The following is a 23127-nucleotide window of genomic DNA, read 5'->3' as shown; positions in this document are numbered from 1 at the left end:
CCTGTGTGAATTTAAGTATGCTCCCTCGACTTCTCTCCTCTCTCCCTCTCTCTTTCTCTCGGAGGACCTGAGCCCTAGGACTATGCCTGGCATGATGACTCCTTGCTGTCCCCAGTCCACCTGGTCATGCTGCTGCTCCAGTTTCAACGGTTCTGCCTGCAGCTATGGAACCCTGACCTGTTCACCAGACGTGCTACCTTGTCCCAGGCCTGCTGTTTTCATCTCTCTCTCTCTCTCTACCGCACCTGCTGTCTCTAACTCTGAATGATTGACTATGAAAAGCCAAATGACATTTACTTCTGAGGTGCTGACCTGTTGCCACCTCTACAACCACTGTGATTATTATTATTTGACCCTGCTGGTCATCTATGAACATTTGAACAACTTGGCCATGTACTGTTATAATCCCCTCAGAGCCTGGTTCCTCTCTAGGTTTCTTCCTAGGTTCCTGTCTTTCTAGGGAGTTTTTCCTAGCCACCGTGCTTCTACACCTGCATTGCTTGTTGTTTGGAGTTTTAGGCTGGGTTTCTGTACAGCACTTTGTGACATCGGCTGATGTAAAAAGGGCTTTATAAATACGTTTGATTGATTGATTGATTGAAAGGATCTACTGGTGATTGTATCATTAAGATAACTAGTGTGGTTCATAAACAACACACTCTCAATTAGTAATATGTTAGGACTATTGCAGCTTTAATTCTGGGTCTAAGAGGTCAACTTAAAGTAATGCTCATATGACACACCGTTTATCAGACAAATAATAACCATGTAAAATAACAGGAAGGCTGAGAGTTGCTCATCTAATGTCTGTCAAATATTTTATGTCTGAATCAAAGAGTACTTTTCAGATAAATCTGAGTTGAAAAAGTCATCCTCATAGTCAGTCACACTGACACAGATAAAATGCATTCTGAAGAATCACCGCCAAACTCATCGATTGAAACTTTGTATCAGTTGTCCTGTTGGAACGTCTATACATTAATCTGATAATGATACAGTAACTTTGCATAGTTTTAAACTGTCTACATAGTTACAACCTGACTGTACACCCAGTTACTATATTCTCACTGTGCCATATAACAATACGTTTGTAAAATGTGATAATTATTTTTACCTTTTAGAAGCGTTGGTCCAACAATCCTGAGGACTTCACCACAGCACCTCGTTGAAGAAATGTGCAGAGTCTATCTCGGGTCACATGTGTGATGGGTATTGGGGCGTTTCGTTCTATGGTGGGACGTCTGTCCTCGGATCAATCCGTTCTCTAGAAAGAGAGAGGAGCGTGCTGCGAAGTTTTGGAATTTTAACAGATTTTTTTTTTTTAACTGGGTATATTTTCTAGATGAGTTTTTGAAAGAATAACAAAGTAAAATCTCACTTCATTTGGGATAATTCCTCCTTACGTGTTCACTTTTTGATTGTTTGTCCAGACACGCTCTGCCCCATTGACACAGACAGGACTCTCGGAGGAGGGGAAGGGGCCATTATACGACTGAATGGGGATCTCGAGAAGAATAGCCGGAGGAAAGAAAAGTTTATGGGAGGGGCAGAGACCGGTGGACAGCTGGCTGGTAGGACTGTGTGATGGAGCATGCCTCTTGAATAATACAATGACATACAACTCAAATGCGTGACATGCATCTACAATTACATAAAACTTTTTTCATGCTATTTTGACTTAATTCTAAGATATATATAAATAAATGTATATAAAGGTATTTAAATTCAATGAAGGAGGATGATGGATTGTAGAATACATTAAAATCAATTAAAAATCCCAACCCACAGAGTCACAAATGCCCCACGGAGCATCTTGACCAGATCAGACCTGCGAGCATCCCTTTACTTGCCTGGTCGGGGCGGAGAGGGGAGAGGGAGAACAAGCCTGTCGCTATAGCTACCATTCCCTCCCCCCGCCGCATCCCTCCAGATGGCCAGCTTTCTTCTCTCATCCCGTGATGGAATGAAAAGATCGGCTAATTAAACAAAGTCCCATATCCGTGTGAAAGACCGAAGAACCCTTGGGGAACAGTTGAGCGCAGGAGAGCTGGCCTGGCCAAGTATTGATTCTCACAGTTGTTGTCCCCTAGATTCTACAGCACTCGAGTTATTTAAACGGGCATGTTTATAATCGTTGAAATCTTTATTGCTAAAAATAGAAAAGGAACAACCACAACAACAACAGACAAACAAACAATTTAATTAAACGAATAGGACTAATACACATAACATCTGCGATTATGGGGGTTTAGCTATATGAGTGACAACTGAAAAGAGAACATAACTGCATTACATAAAGAGAGTTCAGAGTTTCAGTCACTGCCCTGTGTCCAATAGTGGAGTAAGGTATACTTACATAGGGCCTTTTACATATGGCCTTTTGAAAGAAATGAACAAATGAAAATGAACACACACACCACATTATGATGCCATGCTGCTGTAAACCAATTGATTGTGTTGAATACAGACTTCAAAACTAAAAGTGAATCATTTTTCTAGCAATATTATTTTTTTAAATGTAGAAAAAGAAAAACATCTATTCATAAATAAAATAAGATATTTGTCCTTAACATACACATTGTTTACAGCAGACATAAACTCAGCAAAAAAAGAAACGTCCCTTTTTCAGGTCCCTGTCTTTCAAAGATAATTTGAAAAATAATTCAAAGATAATTTGAAAAATAATTCAAAGATAATTTGAAAATGTTTCCTATGCTTGTTCATTGAACCATAAACAATTAATGAACATGCACCTGTGGAATGGTCGTTAAGACACTAACAGTTTATAGACGGTAGCCAATTAAGGTCACAGTTATGAAAACTTAGGACACTAAAGAGAACTTTCTATGGACTCTGAAAAACACCAAAAGAAAGATGCCCAGGGTCCCCTGCTCACCTGCGTGAACTTGCCTTAGGCATGCTGCAAGGAGGCATGAGAACTGCAGATGTGGCCAGGGCAAAAAATTGCAATGTCCGTCCTGTGAGATGCCTAAGACAGCGCTACAGGGAGACAGGACAGACAGCTGATTGTCTTCACAGTGGCAGACCACGTGTAACAACACCTGCAAAGGATCGGTCGCTGGACCAGACAGGACTGGCAAAAACTGATCTTCACTGACGAGTCGCGGTTTTGTCTCACCAGGGGTGATGGTCGGATTCGTGTTTATCGTCAAAATAATGAGAGTTACACTGAGGCCTGTACTCTAGAGAGGGATTGATTCGGGATGTGGAGGGTCCGTCATGGTCTGGGGCAGTGTGTCACCGCATCATCGGACTGAGCTTGTTGTCATTGCAGGCAATCTCAACGCTGTGCGTTACAGGGAAGACATCCTCCTCCCTCATGTGGTACCCTTCCTGCAGGCTCATCCTGACATGACCCTCCAGCATGACAATGCCACCAGCCATACTGCTGGCCATAGAGACCATCTACTGTATCTTGCCTATGCTGCTCTGTACCATCACTCATTCATATATCTTTATGTACATATTCTTTATCCCCTTACACTTGTGTGTATAAGACAGTAGTTTTGGAATTGTTAGTTAGATTACTTGTTGGTTATTACTGCATTGTTGGAACTAGAAGCACAAGCATTTCGCTACACTTGCATTAACATCTGCTAACCATGTGTATGTGACAAATAAAATTTGATTCGATTTTTTGATTTGATTTGATTTGAATATTTAGACATGTTAAGTTTGCTGAAAATAAATGCAGTTGAAAGTGAGAAGATGTTTCTTTTGTTGTTGAGTTTACGTATTTTCACTCACATTCTTTATATAAAACCTACTGACTGGTTTTCCTACATAGTAACCGGAAGGTTGCAAGTTCAAACCCCCGAGCTGACAAGGTACAAATCTGTCATTTTGCCCCTGAACAGGCAGTTAACCCACTGTTCCTAGTCTGTCATTGAAAATAAGAATTTGTTCTTAACTGACTTGCCTGGTAAAATAAATAAATAAAAATGGCCTTTTTCCACACAGTAAAACAGTCCAGCAAGAGATGCATATCAGTCCCAGGAGAAGTCTTTTCAGTAACTTGCTGCAGTGAAGTTGGTCCTCATCATATAGCTGTAGGATATGGATCGCAGTGGAGGCTGGTGGAGGGAGAAACAGGAGGATGGATTCATTGCGATGGCAGAACCATTGTGGTGGGGGAGGTGAACAAGTGCACTCTTTGGACTCTTGGGTGAAGAAACGGACTTCAGCCAGGGCCTCCGTGGTGAGAGGCTGCGGGGGCGGACGGGACAGGATGGAGCGTCGACTGGTCGTCACTGCCCAGACACCTGTGTGCGCCTCAGGTTGTCCTTTACACGTACAAACTCAGGGACTTCTCTCTCCTGCTCCTCCCTGCGCCTGACCTCCTCCTGCTCATGCTGAAACATGACAGTAGATTCATTTCAAACATGGTCATAGCCTTCTGCTGTTTTTGTAAATAGTAAATACACAATTTGTTTTTCTCCCACTTATTGGTGTTTTATTATATAGTGTGTGGATGTGTGTTTGGCGTGTGTGTGTGTCTGGTGTGTGTGTTTGGAGTGTGTGTTTGTGTCTGGTGTGTGTGTTTGGAGTGTGTGTTTGTGTGTGTGTGTGTCTGGTGTGTGTGTGTCTGGTGTGTGTGTGTGTGTGTGTCTGGTGTGTGTGTGTGTGGTGTGTGTGTGTGTGTGTGTGTGTGTCTGGTGTGTCTGGTGTGTGTGTCTGGTGTGTGTGTGTGTGTCTGGTGTGTGTGTGTGTGTGTGTGTGTGTGTGTGTGTGTGTGTGTGTGTGTGTGTGCGTGTGCGTGTGCGTGTGTGTGTCTGGTGTGTGTGTCTGGTGTGTGTGTGTGTGTCTGGTGTGTGTGTTACCTCCAGCAGTATCTGCTGTCTCTTGCGTAGCTCCGTCTCCAGTTCCAGAGGAGGCTGTAGAGCCAGTTCCTGCTCTCTGTGCTGCTCCAGCCTCCTCTGTTCCAGGACTCGCTTCAGCTCAGGCTTCTCTCCAGGCAACAGACCTCTAAGTGGGCAGAACAGACAACATATTCAGACATATTTACACTACTGCGCCAAGCAGAGCTGAGCTGAGCTGAGCTGGCCTGCATCCATCATAGTTGCTGGAAAGGACAATGTGAAACAAAATATCTAAGCCAGAAGAACGGTTCAGGTTGGCATGATTTGGGGGGAAAGGGTATTACATGCAGGGGTCTCAGTCTCTCGCACGCACGCACGCACGCACACACGCACACACACACACACACACACACACACACACACACACACACACACACACACACACACACACACACACACACACACACACACACACACACACACACACACACACACACACACACACACACACACACACACACACACAATATGTCTATAGCGTCATCCACAGGACTCAGTATAAATCCTGGCATGCCATTACACTATGTACTGCATGTGTACAGAGGCACAAATAAAAGTTTAAATGAACGCACACACACTACCACTTGGTCTATTCTTGTGGTGCTGGGAATAAAGGCAGCATAGTTTAATAATACTAGACCTACACTCAGACACTATTATCTCTTACACCTTTAATTTTGCTTCAGCAGATGAGATCTTTCTTCAAAATGTGGAGATGTATAATAGAGCCTTTTGTTGATTTCTATGTATATTGTAAGTATATGGAAGTGTTTTATTTCACCCCCACCGTTTGGTGCTGACCAGCAGTTCGCGGTGCAGGTCGTGGTGACTGGGTGTCTCCACAGTGGAGCCGTTCAGCTTCACCCTGGGCTGCTGCAGCTGGGACTGGCTCACCTCCTGGACCTCACTACACTCTGTAGACTGCCGGGACAGGGCGTCACGGCACACATAGTTCTCTACAGAAGAGAAAAGGGTAAAAAAATTAAAAATATCTGAGAATTTGGCACGTCGAGCGTTTTTCCAGATCTGTTTTTTTTTGCGTTTGCTAACTCCAATGCTGTCATTGTCCGATAATTTCATAAGTTGTCAAGAGAGTAAGAACAGACAAATCAAATCTAATTTTATTTGTCACGTGCGTCGAATACAACAGGTGTAGACCTTACAGTGAAATTCTTACTTTACATCTCAGGCTACCACAAGTCAATGTGTACCATCAAATCTGAGATCACATCATTTATGAATTGAATCAGTCTTAGCTGTTACTATAGATGTACCTTTTCTATGGTGCCGAAATCCTGGCCGCTGAGGAAGCACCTGAAAGGTGAGAGAGAAAAGAAAGGAAATCACTCATCAATTAACTCCAGCAGAGTATACAAACATTGTACTGCATGGAGTCTAGTAATATGATACAGTAGGGAACTACACATCCGCACCACACGGTACCAAGGGCATGGTGTAAAACATCAGAGAGCTAACGGAGAAATAAGGATTGAACCACTGTCAATGAACCACATAGATGCATTATGTGGAGTGGAGTCTGAACATCCTATCTGATCACCATCTCAAGCATCTGCTCAGAAACACTGGATGTCTGGCTAATATTTTCCTATAGTGTAAAACGTCTTCCGTCACAGCACATTTTAATCTAACAATGTGGTATGTAATCAAGTCTTCCCTGTGTTAATCAAGCTGCTTGTTGATACACCCTGTGCGATCTCGGTTGTGTAATAAGGGATAGAAGAAGAAGAGCCATCCCCGGATAGTCTGCCTGCTGTGTTACTAAACGCTTGAAGAAGATGAAGAGCCATCCCCGGATAGGCTGCCTGCTGTGTTACTAAACGCGTGAAGAAGAAGAAGAAGAGCCATCCCCGGATAGGCTGCCTGCTGTGTTACTAAACGCGTGAAGAAGAAGAAGAGCCATCCCCGGATAGGCTGCCTGCTGTGTTACTAACGCGTGAAGAAGAAGAAGAGCCATCCCCGGCTAGGCTGCCTGCTGTGTTACTAACCCGTGAAGAAGAAGAAGAGCCATCCCCGGCTAGGCTGCCTGCTGTGTTACTAACGCGTGAAGAAGAAGAAGAGCCATCCCCGGCTAGGCTGCCTGCTGTGTTACTAACCCGTGAAGAAGAAGAAGAGCCATCCCCGGCTAGGCTGCCTGCTGTGTTACTAACCCGTGAAGAAGAAGAGCCATCCCCGGCTAGGCTGCCTGCTGTGTTACTAACGCGTGAAGAAGAAGAAGAGCCATCCCCGGCTAGGCTGCCTGCTGTGTTACTAACCCGTGAAGAAGAAGAGCCATCCCCGGCTAGGCTGCCTGCTGTGTTACTAACGCGTGCCGTCACGTGCCGTCTCTATTTAGTCAAAGTACTGTCACACGGAGGGAGCTCCTGTCAGAGCGCCAGGTCTTATTAACAGTTTGGCTCTACACTCAAGGTTACCAAGCTTTCCCAGTCCAGTCCATTCTCAAGCTCATCGTCATGATCATCCTCACAGGGGCTTTAACTAAGGAACTTCAATATCATCATGATAATAATGCCATGGCAACCATCTGATGACAAACTCAACAAATATAAGGAGAACCCGTAGTATGCATGTGAAAACAAGCACCAATCTATTCGAACTGAACAACGTAACAGCCATGTAACAGCCTAATTATAAAGCCTTTATAAGAGATGACTCTGCTTCTACACCTGCATCGCTTGTTGTTTGGGGTTTAGGCTGGGTTTCTGTACAGCACTTTGAGATATCAGCTGATGTACGAAGGGCTATATAAATACATTTGATTTGAGTTTGATTTGACTTTATTGTGAAGTGTAACTATTAGAAGTATAGAAATAGCTACCACAGCTGGTAGAGAGAATCAATTCATCATGACTGTCCCTACTAGTCTCGACACACAGATTCCTCTGTCAGCCACACCCAGTAGTTGAAATCAGATAACCCTACTCTCCGATATATAATCACACTCTCCTTCGGAAGCAGGCCTCATGAACAGTATCATATTAACCAGAGGACAGATGGCAGACTGCAGTTGTCGTGACTGTTCTGTGACTGGCCTTTGACTGACAGACAGGCAAAGTCAAAGACAAAAACTAGCTTCTTGCTCCAGGCCACAAACACTATCAACTACTACTACAGGTCTCTAGATAGTTTTTTCGTGCTGGATTGATTGTACTGCACCCACAATGCATCGGAGGCACTGAGGCTTTGGGAAAAGACCGCTATTGGTCCTACAGCCTATCAAGTACCCTGTGCCACGTTGTGCATGCATGTCTGTTTAGAACACGTCACTCTAAAGACTGTCAGGGACTATCTGCTATCTCTGGAACCAGTGTTATAAGCTGTACTGTCCTATTGCCCCCTCCCTTCCTTCCTGCCTCCTTCTTCCTGGTGCAGCCGGGTGTTATTGCAGCCCCTCCCAGCAGGGTGTTGATCTGGAAATGGAGGATAAAGAGGGACAAGGAACATGGTGACTCGCTTTTAACCAGAGTTACAGAGCCAGGAAATAGATGAATGCCACCCGACAACCAGACAGACCAGCCAGCCAACCAACAGCTAGCTAGACCAGACCAGATCAGCCAGCCAACCAACAGCTAGCTAGACCAGACCAGATCAGCCAGCCAACCAACAGCTAGCTAGACCAGACCAGATCAGCCAGCCAAACAACAGCTAGCTAGACCAGACCAGATCAGCCAGCCAACAAACAGCTAGCTAGACCAGACCAGATCAGCCAGCCAACCAACAGCTAGCTAGACCAGACCAGATCAGCCAGCCAACCAACAGCTAGCCAGAACCAGACCAGATCAGCCAGCCAACCAACAGCTAGCTAGACCAGACCAGATCAGCCAGCCAACCAACAGCTAGCCAGAACCAGACTAGCCAGAACCAGACTAGCCAGACAACAGTCAGCCAGACCAGTCCAATCTGATCTTCTGGTGTCCCTCTCTAACCCTTCAGACACTGACATTGTTGGACCAATCCATATCTATAGAAATGCATGTCATTTTGATCAATCTCAACAACTAGGGCATTTTATTGCATTCTTGGGGGAAAACATATTGGATTGAATTTGTATCATTATGCCATATGTTTATGGTCAAATCAGTTCAATAGGAAGCTATTCCCTTCTTGTAAGATTCAGATGACCCATTTTAAAACCCACTTGGCCACCTTGTGGCCACCAGTGGTAACATCCGCAGTCGGACCTGAAGTGTTTTTGATCATGGTCTGTAGACTATAACTAACTCAAAGCCCAATGCTTGGTTATGACAGAAGGATAGACAACACACAAGTGTTATAACATAGATACATCCAAAGTAAAATTGGATTAAACAATGTAAAATTCTCCTATCTCAAAATGAAACATGTTATATAAACTTGAGTGATTATCTTGAGTGATTATCCCTCATAGCCTGGTTCCTCTCTAGGTTTCTTCCTAGGTTTTGACCTTTCTATGGAGTTTTTCCTAGCCACCGTGCTTCTACACCTGCATTGCTTGCTGTTTGGAGTTTTAGGCTGGGTTTCTGTACAGCACTTTGTGACATCGGCTGACGTAAGAATGGCTATATAAATACATTTGATTGATTGATTGATCTCTCATCCTTTGCCAAAAAACACCTACATACACCTCCAGTCTACTGCAAAGAAATCCCCATATGTGTTTGTCTGAAAGTTTTGTCAATTGCTCGAATCTTTTGATTGTTTGGATCAATCCACACACGGTCTGTAATGCTGTACTACTGATTAAGTATAGGCACAGTAGAGTTGTTGCTCTACAATATAACCCCATAACATTTTGACTATGCAGAAAGAAGCAACAGCATCCATAGCATCAATGCATAGTCAGCTTAGGTATCCATTCCTATAAGGTCACAGATCAGTATCTCTAATATGTTGATCAGAATCACCTGCCACTGTCAGTCAACGCCATAGAATTGAATATAACACTAATGTAATGTATCTCTATGGCCAGCACCCTCCACCTATGACAGGTGTCTAACAGAAAACCAGGTGTGATAGTTGAGCCACCAATTCAGAAAGCAGTTCAGACAATAATAAACAGACTCACTTTCTTTGAGTTGTATGACCCGTCCATGGCACAGTCGCTACGGTCCCCCGTTTCTATCAAGCTACAAGGTCTCTCCCCTCTCTCTCTCTCTCTTATTCAATAGTCCATTGTCAAATGCCACACACCTCTACACAGACAGGCGCCTGCTTCTTTGCATCTCCCAAATCCAACATACTAGTGCTGTCGCTGAGGAGAAGACTGTCTGTAAGGTTACAGTTGAATGATTTAAACTACCAGTCGTTGACACACAGTGGCAGTAGACAACCCCGATAATCCCATTACGCCATTCAAGATTAAGGGTACATCCCAAATGGAACCCTATTTATTATATAGAACACTATGTCTAACCAGAACACTGGTCAAACGTAATCTACTACATAGAGACTAGGGTGCCATTTGGGATTCACCCCCCCAGATAAGGACGTGGGATTAGCTAATTGCCTTGGACATGAATGCGGCTTTTAACCACTCCAAATTACAAAGGTAACGTAATGCAAAGAAATCGAGCCAAGACCTCAGAAAAAAAATTGTAGACCACCACAAGTCTGGTTCATCCTCAGGAAGGAGACGCGTTCTGTCTCCTAGAGATGAACGTATTTTGGTGCGAAAAGTGCAAATCAATCCCAGAACAATAGCAAAGGACCTTGTGAAGATGCTGCAGGAAACAGGTACAAAATTATCTATATCCACAGTAAAATGAGTCCTATATCGACATAACCTGAAAGGCCGCTCAGCAAGGAAGAAGCCACTGTTCCAAAACCGCCATAAAAAAGCTAGACTACAGTTTGCAACTGCACATGGGGACAAATATAGTACTTTTTGGAGAAATGTCCTCTGGTCTGATGAAATAAAAATATTACTATTTGGCCATAATGACCATCCTCAAGTTTGGAGGAAAAATGGGGAAAAATGCAAGCCGAAGAACACCATCCCAACCGTGAAGCACAGGGGTGGCAGCATCATGTCGTGGGGATGCTTTGCTGCAGGAGGGTCTGGTGGACTTCACAAAATAGATGGAATCATGAGGAAGGACAATTATGTGGATATGTTGACGCAATATCTCAAGACATCAGTCAGGAAGTCAAAGCTTGGTCGCAAATGGGTCTTCCAAATGGACAATGATCCCAAGCATACTTCCAAAGTTGTGGCAAAATGGCTTAAGTACAACAACGTCAAGGTATTGGTGTGGCCATCACAAAGCCCTGACCTCAATCCTATAGAAAATGTGTGGGCAGAACTGAAAAAGTGTGTGCGAGCAAGGAGGCTTACAGTTACACCAGCTCTGTCAGGAGGAATGGGCCTATGTTCACCCAACTTATTGTGGGAAGCTTGGGGAAAGCTACCTGAAACGTTTGACCCAAGTGAAACAATTTAAAGGCAATGCTACCAAATACTAATTAAGTGTATGTAGACTTCTGACCCACTGGGAATGTGATGAAAGAAATAAAAGCTGAAAGAAATAATTCTCTCTACTATTATTCTGACATTTCACATTCTTAAAATAAAATGGTGATCCTAACTGACCTAAGACAGGGAATTCTTACTAGGATTAAATGTCAGGAATTGTGAAAAACTGAGTTTAAATGCATTTGGCAAAGGTGTATGTAAACTTCCGACTTCAACTGTATGTGAATATATATGTGTGTGTGTGTGTGTGTGTGTGTGTGTGTGTGTGTGTGTGTGTGTGTGTGTGTGTGTGTGTGTGTGTATGAATATATATATATATATATATATATATATATATATATATATATATATATATATATATATATATATATATATATATATATATATATATATGTATATATATATATATACAGTATATCACAAAAGTGAGTACACCCCTCACATTTTTGTAAATATTTGAGTATATCTTTTCATGTGACAACACTGAAGAAATGACACTTTGCTACAGTGTAAAGTAATGAGTGTACAGCTTGTATAACAGTGTAAATTTGCTGTCCCCTCAAAATAACTTAACACGCAGCCATTAATGTCTAAACCGCTGGCAACAAAAGTGAGTACACCCCTAAGTGAAAATGTCCAAATTGGGCCCAATTAGCCATTTTCCCTCCCCGGTGTTATGTGACTCGTTAGTGTTACAAGGTCTCAGGTGTGAATGGGGAGCAGGTGTGTTAAATTTGGTGTCATCGCGCACATACTCCCTCATACTGACTGGTCACTGGAAGTTTAACATGGCACCTCATGGCAAAGAACTCTCTGAGGATCTGAGAAAAAGAATTGTTTCTCTACATAAAGATGGCCTGGGCTATAAGAAGGTTGCCAAGACCCTGAAACTGAGCTGCAGCACGGTGGCCAAGACCATACAGCGGTTTAACTGGACAGGTTCCACTCAGAACAGGCCTGGTCGACCAAAGAAGTTGAGTGCACGTGCTCGGCGTCATATCCAGAGGTTGTCTTTGGGAAATAGACGTATGAGTGCTGCCAGCATTGCTGCAGAGGTTGAAGGGGTGGGGGGTCAGCCTGTCAGTGCTCAGACCATACGCCGTACACTGTATCAAATTGGTCTGCGTGGCTGTCGTCCCAGAAGGAAGCCTCTTCTAAAGATTATGTCCATCTCTGATTTCTTCCTGTGCCATCAGGTGCTGTAGATGTCTTGGAGGGCAGGCAGGGTGCTCCCGGTGATGTGTTGTGCAGACAGACCGTACCACCCTCTGGAGAGCTCTGCGGTTGCGGGCGGTGCGGTTGCCATACCAGGCGGTGACAGACCCCGACAGGATGCTCTCAATTGCGCATCTGTAAAGGTTTCTGAGGGTCTTAGGGGCCAAGCCGAATTTCTTCAGCCTCCTGAGGTTGAAGAGGGGCTGTTGCGCCATCCTCACCACACTGTCTGTGTGGGTGGACCATTTCAGATTGTCAGTGATGTGTATGCCAAGGAACTTGAAGCTTTCCACCTTCTCCACTGCAGTCCCGTTGATGTGGATAGGGGCGTGCTCAGTCTGCTGTTTCCCACCTGGGGGCGGCCCTTCAGGAAGTCCAGGACCCAGTTGCAGGGTGGGGTTCAAACCCAGGGCCCCGAGCTTAATGATGAGCTTGGAGGGTACTATGGTGTTGAAGGCTGAGCTATAGTCAATGAACAGCATTCTGACGAAGGTATTCCTCTTGTTCAGTTGGGTTAGGGCAGTGTGCAGTGCGATGTCGATTGCATCATGTGTAGATCTTTTGGCGCAGTAAGCAAATTGAAGTGGGTCTAGGGTGTCAGATAAAGTAGAGGTGATATGATCCTTAACTAGCCTCTCAAAGCACTTCATGATGACAGAAGTGAGTGCTATGGGGCGATAGTCATTTAGTCCAGTTACCTTTGTTCCTGTTCCCAAGAAAGCAATGGTGGAAATCTTGAAGCATGTGGAGACAGCAAACTGGGATAGGGAGAGATTGAATATGTCCGTAAAGCCTTGCGAGGGTTAACACGCTTAAATGTCTTACTCACGTTGGCCACGGAGAACGAGAGCCCACAGTCCTTGGCGGCACTGTATTATCCTCAAAGCGGGCAAAGAAGGTGTTTAGCTTGTCTGGGAGCAAGACGTCGGTGTCCGCTACATGGCTGGTTTTCGCTTTGTAATCCGTGATTGTCTGGAGACACTGCCACATACATCTGGTGTCTGAGCCGTTGAATTGCGACTCCACTTTGTCTCTGTACTGATGTTTAGCCTGTTTGATTGCCTTAGGGAAGGAATAACTACATTGTTTCCATTCTACCATGTTCCAAGTCACCTTGCCATGGTTAAATTAGGTGGTTTTCTAAAATTAGTTATCTGTGTTTTTGTCTGGTTGATCATGAGTCTCCATCTTTTACACTGATTGACTGCACATAGCATGTTCTGTAGGTCATGTCCCGTTTCTTTCATCAAAATAACATCAGCATTTAAAATTATACTTAGCATTTCATCACCTTACTCCAATATTTAACTGTTAATTTTTTTTTGCCAAATAATTTATAAACAAAGCAAACAAAGTCAGTGATAAGGCATCTCCTTGTTTTACACCCGAAAGTGTTGGAAAACAATCTATATGATATTCATTAAATCTAGGACTTGGTTTCCTCTATCGTAATCATTCCTCTTTCACCCCAGCTGCCAAACTAACCCTTATTCAGATGACCATCCTACCCATGCTAGGTTACGGAATCATCATTTTTAGATCGGCAGGTAAGGGTGCATCTCTGTAAACCCGTTGCAAGACCCACTGGTTGATGCTTATTTATAAAACCCTCTTAGGCCTCACTCCCCCCATCTGAGATACCTACTGCAGCCCTCATCCTCCACATACAACACCCGTTCTGCCAGTCACATTCTGTTAAAGGTCCCCAAAGCACACACATCCTTGGGTCGCTCCTCTTTTCAGTTTACTACTGTAACGAGCTGCAAAAAAACACTTAAAACTGGACCTTTTTATCTCCTTCTCTTCATTCAAAGACTCAATCATGGATACGCTTACTGACAGTTGTGGCTGCTTTGCGTGTTGCATTTTTGTCTCTACCTTCTTGCCCTTTGTGCTGTTGTGTGTACCATGTTTTGTGTTGCTGCCATGTTGTGTTGCTACCTTGTTGTTGTCATGTTGTGTTGCTGCCATGCTGTGTTCTCATATGTTGCTGCCATGCAATGTTGTTGTCTTAGGTCTCTCTTTATGTACTGCTATGGCGTCTCTCTTGTCGTGATGTGTGTTTTGTCCTATATTTATATATATTTTTTAATCCCAGCCCCCGTCTCCACAGGAGGCCTTTTGGTAGGACGTCATTGTAAATAAGAATTTGTTCTTAACTGGCTTGCCTAGTTAAATAAAAATGTATTAAGAACTAACATAAACACAAACAATTGGTACTTTGTAAAGAGATTGGATTGCATGATAAAATTTCCCATCAACCATTGTCTTTAACATTTCAATAGTCAAAAGTGGGTTTCTTTCATAGTCTCCTTTCAAAACAGATCTGTTAAGATCAGCTTGGTCCAGTTTAGCTCAGTGAAGAATGCAAATGTAGGGATTAAGTAAGTTAAAAAGAAAAAGATTTCAGTAAGAGATGCACCCTCATTGATTTCACTAAGAGATTGACCCTCATTGATTTCACTAAGAGATTGACCCTCATTGATTTCACTAAGAGATTGACCCTCATTGATTTCACTAAGAGATTGACCCTCATTGATTTCACTAAGAGATTGACCCTCATTGATTTCACTAAGAGATTGACCCTCATTGATTTCACTAAGAGATGGACCCTAATTGATTTCACTAAGAGATGCACCCTCATTGTACCAGATATGGACTAGAAGTGATCCTGCAACTGGTTTACGTTGCCCTTCTACTGTGATACATTAACCATGTACATGTTTTTCCGGTCAAACAAATGTAAATATAGTAGCAGCATGACTTTGCTTAGAGAATGCGAATTTTATTTCTGTATCGTTCTAAAAGTGTTTAAGTACAGTTGCTTATTAGCTAGCAAGCTACAGCGCCTTGCAAAAGTATTCGGCCCCCTTGAACTTTGCGACCTTTTGCCACATTTCAGGCTTCAAACATAAAGATATAAAACTGTATTTTTTTGTGAAGAATCAACAACAAGTGGGACACAATCATGAAGTGGAACGACATTTATTGGATATTTCAAACTTTTTTAACAAATCAAAAACTGAAAAATTGGGCGTGCAAAATTATTCTTTGGACCAAGGTGCCTAGACAGGACCAATGGATAACACAGCCATTAATTTGACATTTATTTTTTTTTAAGTGTGATTTTCTATTATGTGGATGAGGGTGGAAATGGAAAATAAAGTTTATTAAATATATTGCCGTAAATTAATAAAGTTTAACCATTTATAAGTTATTTATATGTTAAGAATGTTGTGTGATTAATTCTTTTTTAAAGGCACATGTAAGCCTCCTGCTCAATACAAGGCAGCCACTGGTTACCATCTATGGCCACATGAGGGCACGCTATTATTTTACGACAGCCTTCCCCCCGAAATGTCCCATGATTCCTTGCGCTCTATAAATTCCATAACTCGGAAACGGAGCCATTCTTGTTTTGTTTGACTGGTGGTGTGTGTTTGTGTGAGCGAGCGAGCGAATGAATGCGAGAGAGAATGATTGTTTTATGTCTGTAATGTTTCATGTCTTAGTCTAGGGACCAAAAAAAAACTACACAGTGATCTTATTTGATCTGATCGGGGTTTGGCCTTGCTCCGATTCGGAAATGATAGGACCCGACATGCGAGCCCCTGAGGCCATGAGCATGAAGCTTCCACTAACTTCAGGGCCTCCACAAGAAATTGTGGTCAGAAGTGATGACTCGATCAGATATACTAGGTCCGAGGAGATTTGTGGTTTTACCTCATTCTCCACACTGGCCAATGAGTATAACAGCGATTCTGATCTGCCATAAATTCGATAATTGTGCCCAGGTGTAAGAAGCTGCCTGTATTTGGCTGGATAGCTAGTAAGCTAACGTTGGCTAACGAGGTAACTCTGTGGCCCATGCGAACAGCAAAGCTAACAAACAGCCAGGTAATGAGACAATGGCAGTAAAGTCGTTTTGGAGAGAAGTGGGCAAATTTGTAGTTTCATAGATATTCGTTTTGTGGTCCTGCTGCTGGTCACGTCAAAATTAACCATGCTCGTTAAACACTTTCTGGTCTGGCCTATTTAAATTGGTCCTTGTGTGCAATTTGGTACATAATCTAGGGGAACAACATCACACTGCGACATATATATATACACACACACATCCTTTATCATTTTCTGCTAACCCTAATTCCTGCTATGTAATTTGGCCTTCACATAGTTCGTTTTCTTTTCACATACTTGTTTCGTTATGTAGTGAAAGCAACTTAAAAGATGCGCTGACAAAATAGTGATTTTATTGAAAGATGTTTCTGTAGACATGAATACAGTAATAGTAATGATCTTGTGTAGGGGTTAGTTTACTGGACGCTGAGTGGTATGTTCACTGGGTATGTTGGTATTATTAAATCGAGTAGAATCCACAATAGTGCTTCCCGGAGTATCTCCTTTTGGTAGAGGTATTGTGAGGAATTTCTGTGGAGACAAAAGAAAGATGGGATCTTATCACACATTGTTTGGGAACATGCCCTGCCTAGGCCTGTAGATTAAAATTACCCCCAACTGCCTTTTCCAGGGGCTGGGGATCCATGGGCTGCAGGTGATGGCAGAGATACTGGGACAGGGTCTAAAGATCCCTGGGCTGCAGCTGATGGCAGAGATACTGGGACAGGGGCTGGGGATCCATGGGCTGCAGGTGATGGCAGAGATACTGGGACAGGGTCTAAAGATCCCTGGGCTGCAGCTGATGGCAGAGATACTGGGACAGGGGCTGGGGATCCATGGGCTGCAGGTGATGGCAGAGATACTGGGACAGGGTCTGAGGATCCCTGGGCTGCAGCTGATGGCAGAGATACTGGGACAGGGGCTGGGGATCCATGGGCTGCAGCTGATGGCAGAGATACTGGGACAGGGTCTGAGGATCCCTGGGCTGCAGCTGATGGCAGAGATACTGGGACAGGGGCTGGGGATCCATGGGCTGCAGGTGATGGCAGAGATACTGGGACAGGGTCTGAGGATCCCTGGGCTGCAGCTGATAGCAGAGATACTGGGACAGGGGCTGGGGATCCATGGGCTGCAGGTGATGGCAGAGATACTGGGACAGGGGCTGGGGATCCCTGGGCTGCAGCTGGTGGCAACCAGGGAGATGCTGGCTGATGAGCTGCATCAACGACGGTCTGTGGGCCAGTGGCTGCAACACGATGGCTCTCTGTTACAGGAGCTGGTGACCTGAAGACTGGGCCAGGTGGTACCTTCAGGTCCAGCTGGGCTGCCCGGGTAGGAGGCAGCGGGTCTACGATGACGGAAACAGGCTGGGCCCTTGTAGATGGAGAAGGCTGCTCCTCATGCCTGGCAGACAGGGAGTCTGACTTGACAGTGGTAGGCTGAGCTCCTATAGCAGGAACAGACAGAAGACTGGAGCACAAGGTAGGCTCAGACCCATATTCAGTGGCATACATGAACTTGAGGGTAGAATGGGTTAGCTTTGTAGGGATCAGCAGTAACCCTGGGGAAGGGGCAGACTGGGCCCCATCTGTGGTAGCCTGTCTGGGCTCCAGGAAAGGGGTAGGCAGAGCACCTGTGGCTGGAGAGGGCTGTAGCACCATGTTTGCCTGGAGCACCACGGTGGCTACTACTGGCTGATTCTCTGTAGCCGGAGCAGCTGAAGAGTCCACCTTGTTGATTAACTTCGGCTCTGTAGCAGGAGCGGGTGGCAACTCTGGAACAGCAGCTGGCTGCAGGCTACTGTTGACTGATAGGTCCTTTGTGGCGGCAGACTGAAACACCTTGTTAGGAACAGGCTGGATACCCATTCTGAGGGCAAACAGAGAACCAATGGCAGTGACGGGTAGACATACCCTGGCACCGTCAGTTGGCTGGTAATCCACACTGGGAGTGTCTAGAAGCTGACAGGTAGGTATGTCTCTTAGCTGGACCACTGGTGGAGGAGTAGCCACCTGACAGGTGGAATGAGCACCGGGACTGAGGGGAACTCATAGCTGCTGGAGGAGGCTCTTGGTAGCCGCACTGTAGGCTTGGAATGCCATCACATGCTGGAGGCCATGCATACCAAACATACCAAGACAGTTGTGAAGAGGGCACAACAAAACCTTTTCCCCCTCAGGAGACTGAAAAGATTTGGCATTGGTCTTCAGATTCTTAAAAGGTTCTACAGCTGCACCACCGAGAGCATCCTGACCGGTTGCATCACCGCCTGGAATGGCAACTGCCCGGCATCTGACCGTAAGGCACTACAGAGGGTAGTGCGAGCAGCCCAGTACATCACTGGGGCCAAGCTTCCTGCCATCCAGGACCTATATAATAGGCGGTGTCAGAGGAATGCCCATAAAATTGTCAGAAACTCCAGTCAACCAAGTTATAGACTGTTTTCTCTGCTACCGCACGGCAAGTGGTGCCAGGGCGCCAAGTCTAGGACCAAAAGGCTCCCCAACAGCTTCTACCCCCAAGCCATTATACTGCTGAACAATTCATAAAAAATTGCCACTAGACAATTTACATTCATTTACATTTCCCCCCTCATCAAATTTTTTTTGCTAGTTTAGAAGAAAAAAATGGAAATGTAACATTTGCATAAGTATTCAGACCCTTTACTCAGTACTTTGTTGAAGCCCCTTTTGGCAGTGATTACAGCATTGAGTCTTCTTGGGCATGACGCTACAAGCTTGGCACACCTGTTTTTGGGGATTCTTCTCTGCAGATTCTCTCAAGCTATGTCAGGTTAGATGGGGAGCATTGCTGCACATCCATTTTCAGGTCTCTCCAGAGATGTTCTATCGGGTTCAAGTCCGGGCTCTGGCTGGGCCACTCAAAGATATTCTGAGACTTGTCCCGAAACCACTCCTGCGTTGTCTTGGCTGTGTGCTTAGGGTCGTTGTCCTGTTGGAAAGTGAACCTTCGCCCCATCTGAGGTCCTGAGTTTTCGCTTTGTCATTGTGGTATTGTGTGTAGATTGCCTAGGATTTTTTCTTAATTTAATACATTTTAGAATAAGGCTGTAACGTAACAAAATGGGGAAAAAGTCAAGGGGTCTGAATACTTTCCGAAGGCACTGTACATGTGACTATTACATTTATAATCTGAAATTGTGTTGTTGAATCTCTGTTCATCAACATATTGGGCCTTATAAAAATGCACACAGTCTCATTTCATTCATACAGCTGATGAGATCGTGCACCTGTCAAGTGCGGCAATGCCTGCTAAAACAGCATTCTCTAATGCAAAAAAATAGACTTTTAGTAAAATAGACAAAATGTTGCTGTCCATTCATTTAACTAAATTACAACTCTATATTTATTTAATTATTTTCGGGGTTCCAGAGAGCGGAATCCTGTGCCTCATCGGTAGGCTAGATACTGTATCAGCAGTCGTGGAATAAGTTCAACTCTCCACCCCAACTGAGTATCATCTCCAGCGTGGAGGGACCTGCAAGCTGTTTTTTGTAGTCTACCTACTGCGCAACAACGATGATCCTTCACAAAGTTTTCTTTGCCTTCTTTGGCTCTTTTTATCCAAATTGATGCATCCATAGTGAGTGTTGCAAACGAGGACAGACCATATTTACATGCTACCTGCATCAGCACTCGGCGGTCCCATTCTGTGAGCTTGTGTGGCCTACCACTTCGCAGCTGAGCCGTTGTTGCTCCTAGACATTTCCACTTCACAATAACAGCACTTACAATTGACTGGGGCAACTCTAGAAGGGCAGAAACTGATTTGGTGGAACGGTGGCATCCTATGACGGTGCCACCTTGAAAGTCACTGCGCTCTTCAGTAAAGCCATTCTACTGCCAATGTTTGTCTATGGAGATTAAATGGCTATGTCCTCGATTGTACACACCTGTCAGCAATGGGTGTGGCTGAAATAGACAAATCCACTCATTTGAAGGGGTGTGCACATGCTTTTGTATATAATGTATATAATGATGTATCATCATCATCAATCTGCATTTCCAAATAAAATACATATTTTAGTGTTAAAGATGCGTTACATTAGTTTTGAAACTTAAAGGCAGAGATATAACCAGATGTAGGTGGTGGTTATTGTTGTTCTGAGTACCGGTACTATCCTAACTTCATACTATATAACCTCTATTTATCAACCAGTACTATCCTAACTTAATACTATATAACCTCTATTTATCAACCAGTACTATCCTAACTTAATACTATATAACCTCTATTTATCAACCAGTACTATCCTAACTTCATACTATATAACCTCTATTTATCTACCAGTACTATCCTAACTTAATACTATATAACCGCTATTTATCGACCCCAGCTATTCTCTCCCAACCTAAATAAGTTCTGCTGTGTGACGTCTGGCATTGTGAGACTACTACAGCATGTTAACTCTCAACCTGAAAAAGAGCAAAGCACCAATATTTGGAAAGGCACACACCTGTCTATATAAGGTCCCATAGTTGATAGTGCATGTCAGAGCAAAAACCAAGCCATGAAGTCATCATCATGTTCAGAGATGGAAATTAGTTAGAGAAGGGATTCCCAAACTTGTTAATGTCGTGGCTCCGAAATATGATACTCCTCTGGTAGACCCCAGTGTGGGAATCCTTCCCCGAACTAGAAGAGCACCTGGAACCTCCTTCAACCTCTGGATGGAGGAGCACATATGGGATGTATTTATTATTCCGTGTGTTGAAATTTTCAGAACGTTGCATATAGAAATGTATTAAATAGTGCTGTCACGATTCCTGGACTCTATTCTACCTGACAGACAGTCATATTTGTTCTACACAATACAAATCTATGGGAACATTCTGTAATGTTGCACCTGGTGAACAGTATGAATGTTGCTCCCTTCACTGCTTTGCACCAGACAAGAAGCATATACAGTGCCTTGCGAAAGTATTCGGCCCCCTTGAACTTTGCGACCTTTTGCCACATTTCAGGCTTCAAACATAAAGATATAAAACTGTATTTTTTTGTGAAGAATCAACAACAAGTGGGACACAATCATGAAGTGGAATGACATTTATTGGATATTTCAAACTTTTTTAACAAATCAAAAACTGAAAAATTGGGCGTGCAAAATTATTCAGCCCCTTTACATTCAGTGCAGCAAACTCTCTCCAGAAGTTCAGTGAGGATCTCTGAATGATCCAATGTTGACCTAAATGACTAATGATGATAAATACAATCCACCTGTGTGTAATCAAGTCTCCGTATGAATGCACCTGCACTGTGATAGTCTCAGAGGTCCGTTAAAAGCGCAGAGAGCATCATGAAGAACAAGGAACACACCAGGCAGGTCCGAGATACTGTTGTGAAGAAGTTTAAAGTCGGATTTGGATACAAAAAGATTTCCCAAGCTTTAAACATCCCAAGGAGTACTGTGCAAGCGATAATATTGAAATGGAAGGAGTATCAGACCACTGCAAATCTACCAAGACCTGGCCGCCCCTCTAAACTTTCAGCTCATACAAGGAGAAGACTGATCAGAGATGCAGCCAAGAGGCCCATAATCACTCTGGATGAACTGCAGAGATCTACAGCTGAGGTGGGAGACTGTCCATAGGACAACAATCAGTCGTATATTGCACAAATCTGGCCTTTATTGAAGAGTGACAAGAAGAAAGCCATTTCTTAAAGATATCCATAAAAAGTGTTGTTTAAAGTTTGCCACAAGCCACCTGAGACACACCAAACGTGGAAGAAGGTGCTCTGGTCAGATGAAACCAAAATTGAACTTTTTGACAACAATGCAAAACGTTATGTTTGGCGTAAAAGCAACACAGCTCATCACATCATCCCCAAATGTCGTTCCACTTCATGATTGTGTCCCACTTGTTGTTGATTCTTCACAAAAAAATACAGTTTTACATCTTTATGTTTGAAGCCTGAAATGTGGCAAAAGGTCGCAAAGTTCAAGGGGGCCGAATACTTTCGCAAGGCACTGTATTCTAAACCAAGCAATGGAATGGCCGGAACATGATGGAGGTCTTTCTAAATTTACAGAGAGGTGAAGAGAGTAAACATTTTGTTCAGAAACACTCTCCGTTTAAACTCTCAACATCTCTGGGTTGTTGCAAGAACTATGTTAAAGGTTAGTGGTGTAAAAAGTATTGTCATACTTGATTAAAAGTAAAGATAACTTAATAGAAAATGACTCAAGTAAATGTGAATGTCACCCAGTAATATACTACGTGTATAAAAGTATCTGGTTATAAATATTTTTATTTTATTTCACCAGGTAGGCTAGTTGAGAACAAGTTCTCATTTGCAACTGCAACCTGGCCAAGATAAAGCAAAGCAGCTTGACATATACAACACAGAGTTAGACATGGAATAAACAAACATTTTTATTTATTTTACTAAGCAAGTCAGTTAAGAACAAATTCTTATTTTCAATGATGAATTAACTGCCTTGTTCAGGGGCAGAACAACAGATTTGTACCTTGTCAGCTTGGGGATTTGAACTTGCAACCTTTTGATTGCTAGTCCAACACTCTAACCACTAGGTTACACTGCCGCCCCACTAGGCTACACATACAATCAATAATACAGTAGCATATACAGTATATACTTAAGTACAGTTGTGGAAAAAGTTCTCAATTGTCATACTTAAGTAAA

The 23127-nt window shown here is 43.6% G+C and overlaps 2 protein-coding genes and 1 non-coding gene across 3 annotated transcripts in view; 2 read left to right on the top strand and 1 right to left on the bottom strand.

Moving 5' to 3' along the window:
• The window catches only part of LOC135503968 (Fanconi anemia group E protein-like), a 40917-nt gene extending 37317 nt beyond the window's left edge, over window positions 1-3600 (top strand). Inside the window, exon 6 of the mRNA XM_064922175.1 lies at window positions 65-3600. Coding sequence (XP_064778247.1) covers window positions 65-268 — 204 coding nt within the window. The 3' untranslated portion in view covers window positions 269-3600. The remainder of the gene's footprint in view (window positions 1-64) is intronic.
• Window positions 3601-4268: 668 nt separating this feature from the next.
• On the bottom strand, window positions 4269-13046 carry LOC135559287 (uncharacterized). Its single transcript, XM_064993478.1, has 7 exons — window positions 12696-13046; window positions 12145-12170; window positions 9943-10033; window positions 6155-6194; window positions 5668-5836; window positions 4842-4986; window positions 4269-4373 (listed from the first exon to the last, which is right to left on the bottom strand). Exons 1-7 carry the CDS (start codon window positions 13044-13046, stop codon window positions 4269-4271), a joined length of 927 nt encoding a protein of 308 aa, XP_064849550.1.
• A 2974-nt stretch (window positions 13047-16020) lies between these two features.
• On the top strand, window positions 16021-16334 carry LOC135505344 (small Cajal body-specific RNA 2). The gene has a single exon (XR_010450277.1). It is a non-coding gene; the product is annotated as a small Cajal body-specific RNA 2 (non-coding RNA).
• The last annotated feature ends 6793 nt before the right edge of the window (window positions 16335-23127 follow it).

The sequence above is a fragment of the Oncorhynchus masou genome, chromosome 18 (assembly GCF_036934945.1).
Source record: "Oncorhynchus masou masou isolate Uvic2021 chromosome 18, UVic_Omas_1.1, whole genome shotgun sequence".
Lineage (NCBI taxonomy): Eukaryota > Metazoa > Chordata > Actinopteri > Salmoniformes > Salmonidae > Oncorhynchus > Oncorhynchus masou.
This window is presented reverse-complemented; position numbering and strand designations above follow the sequence as displayed.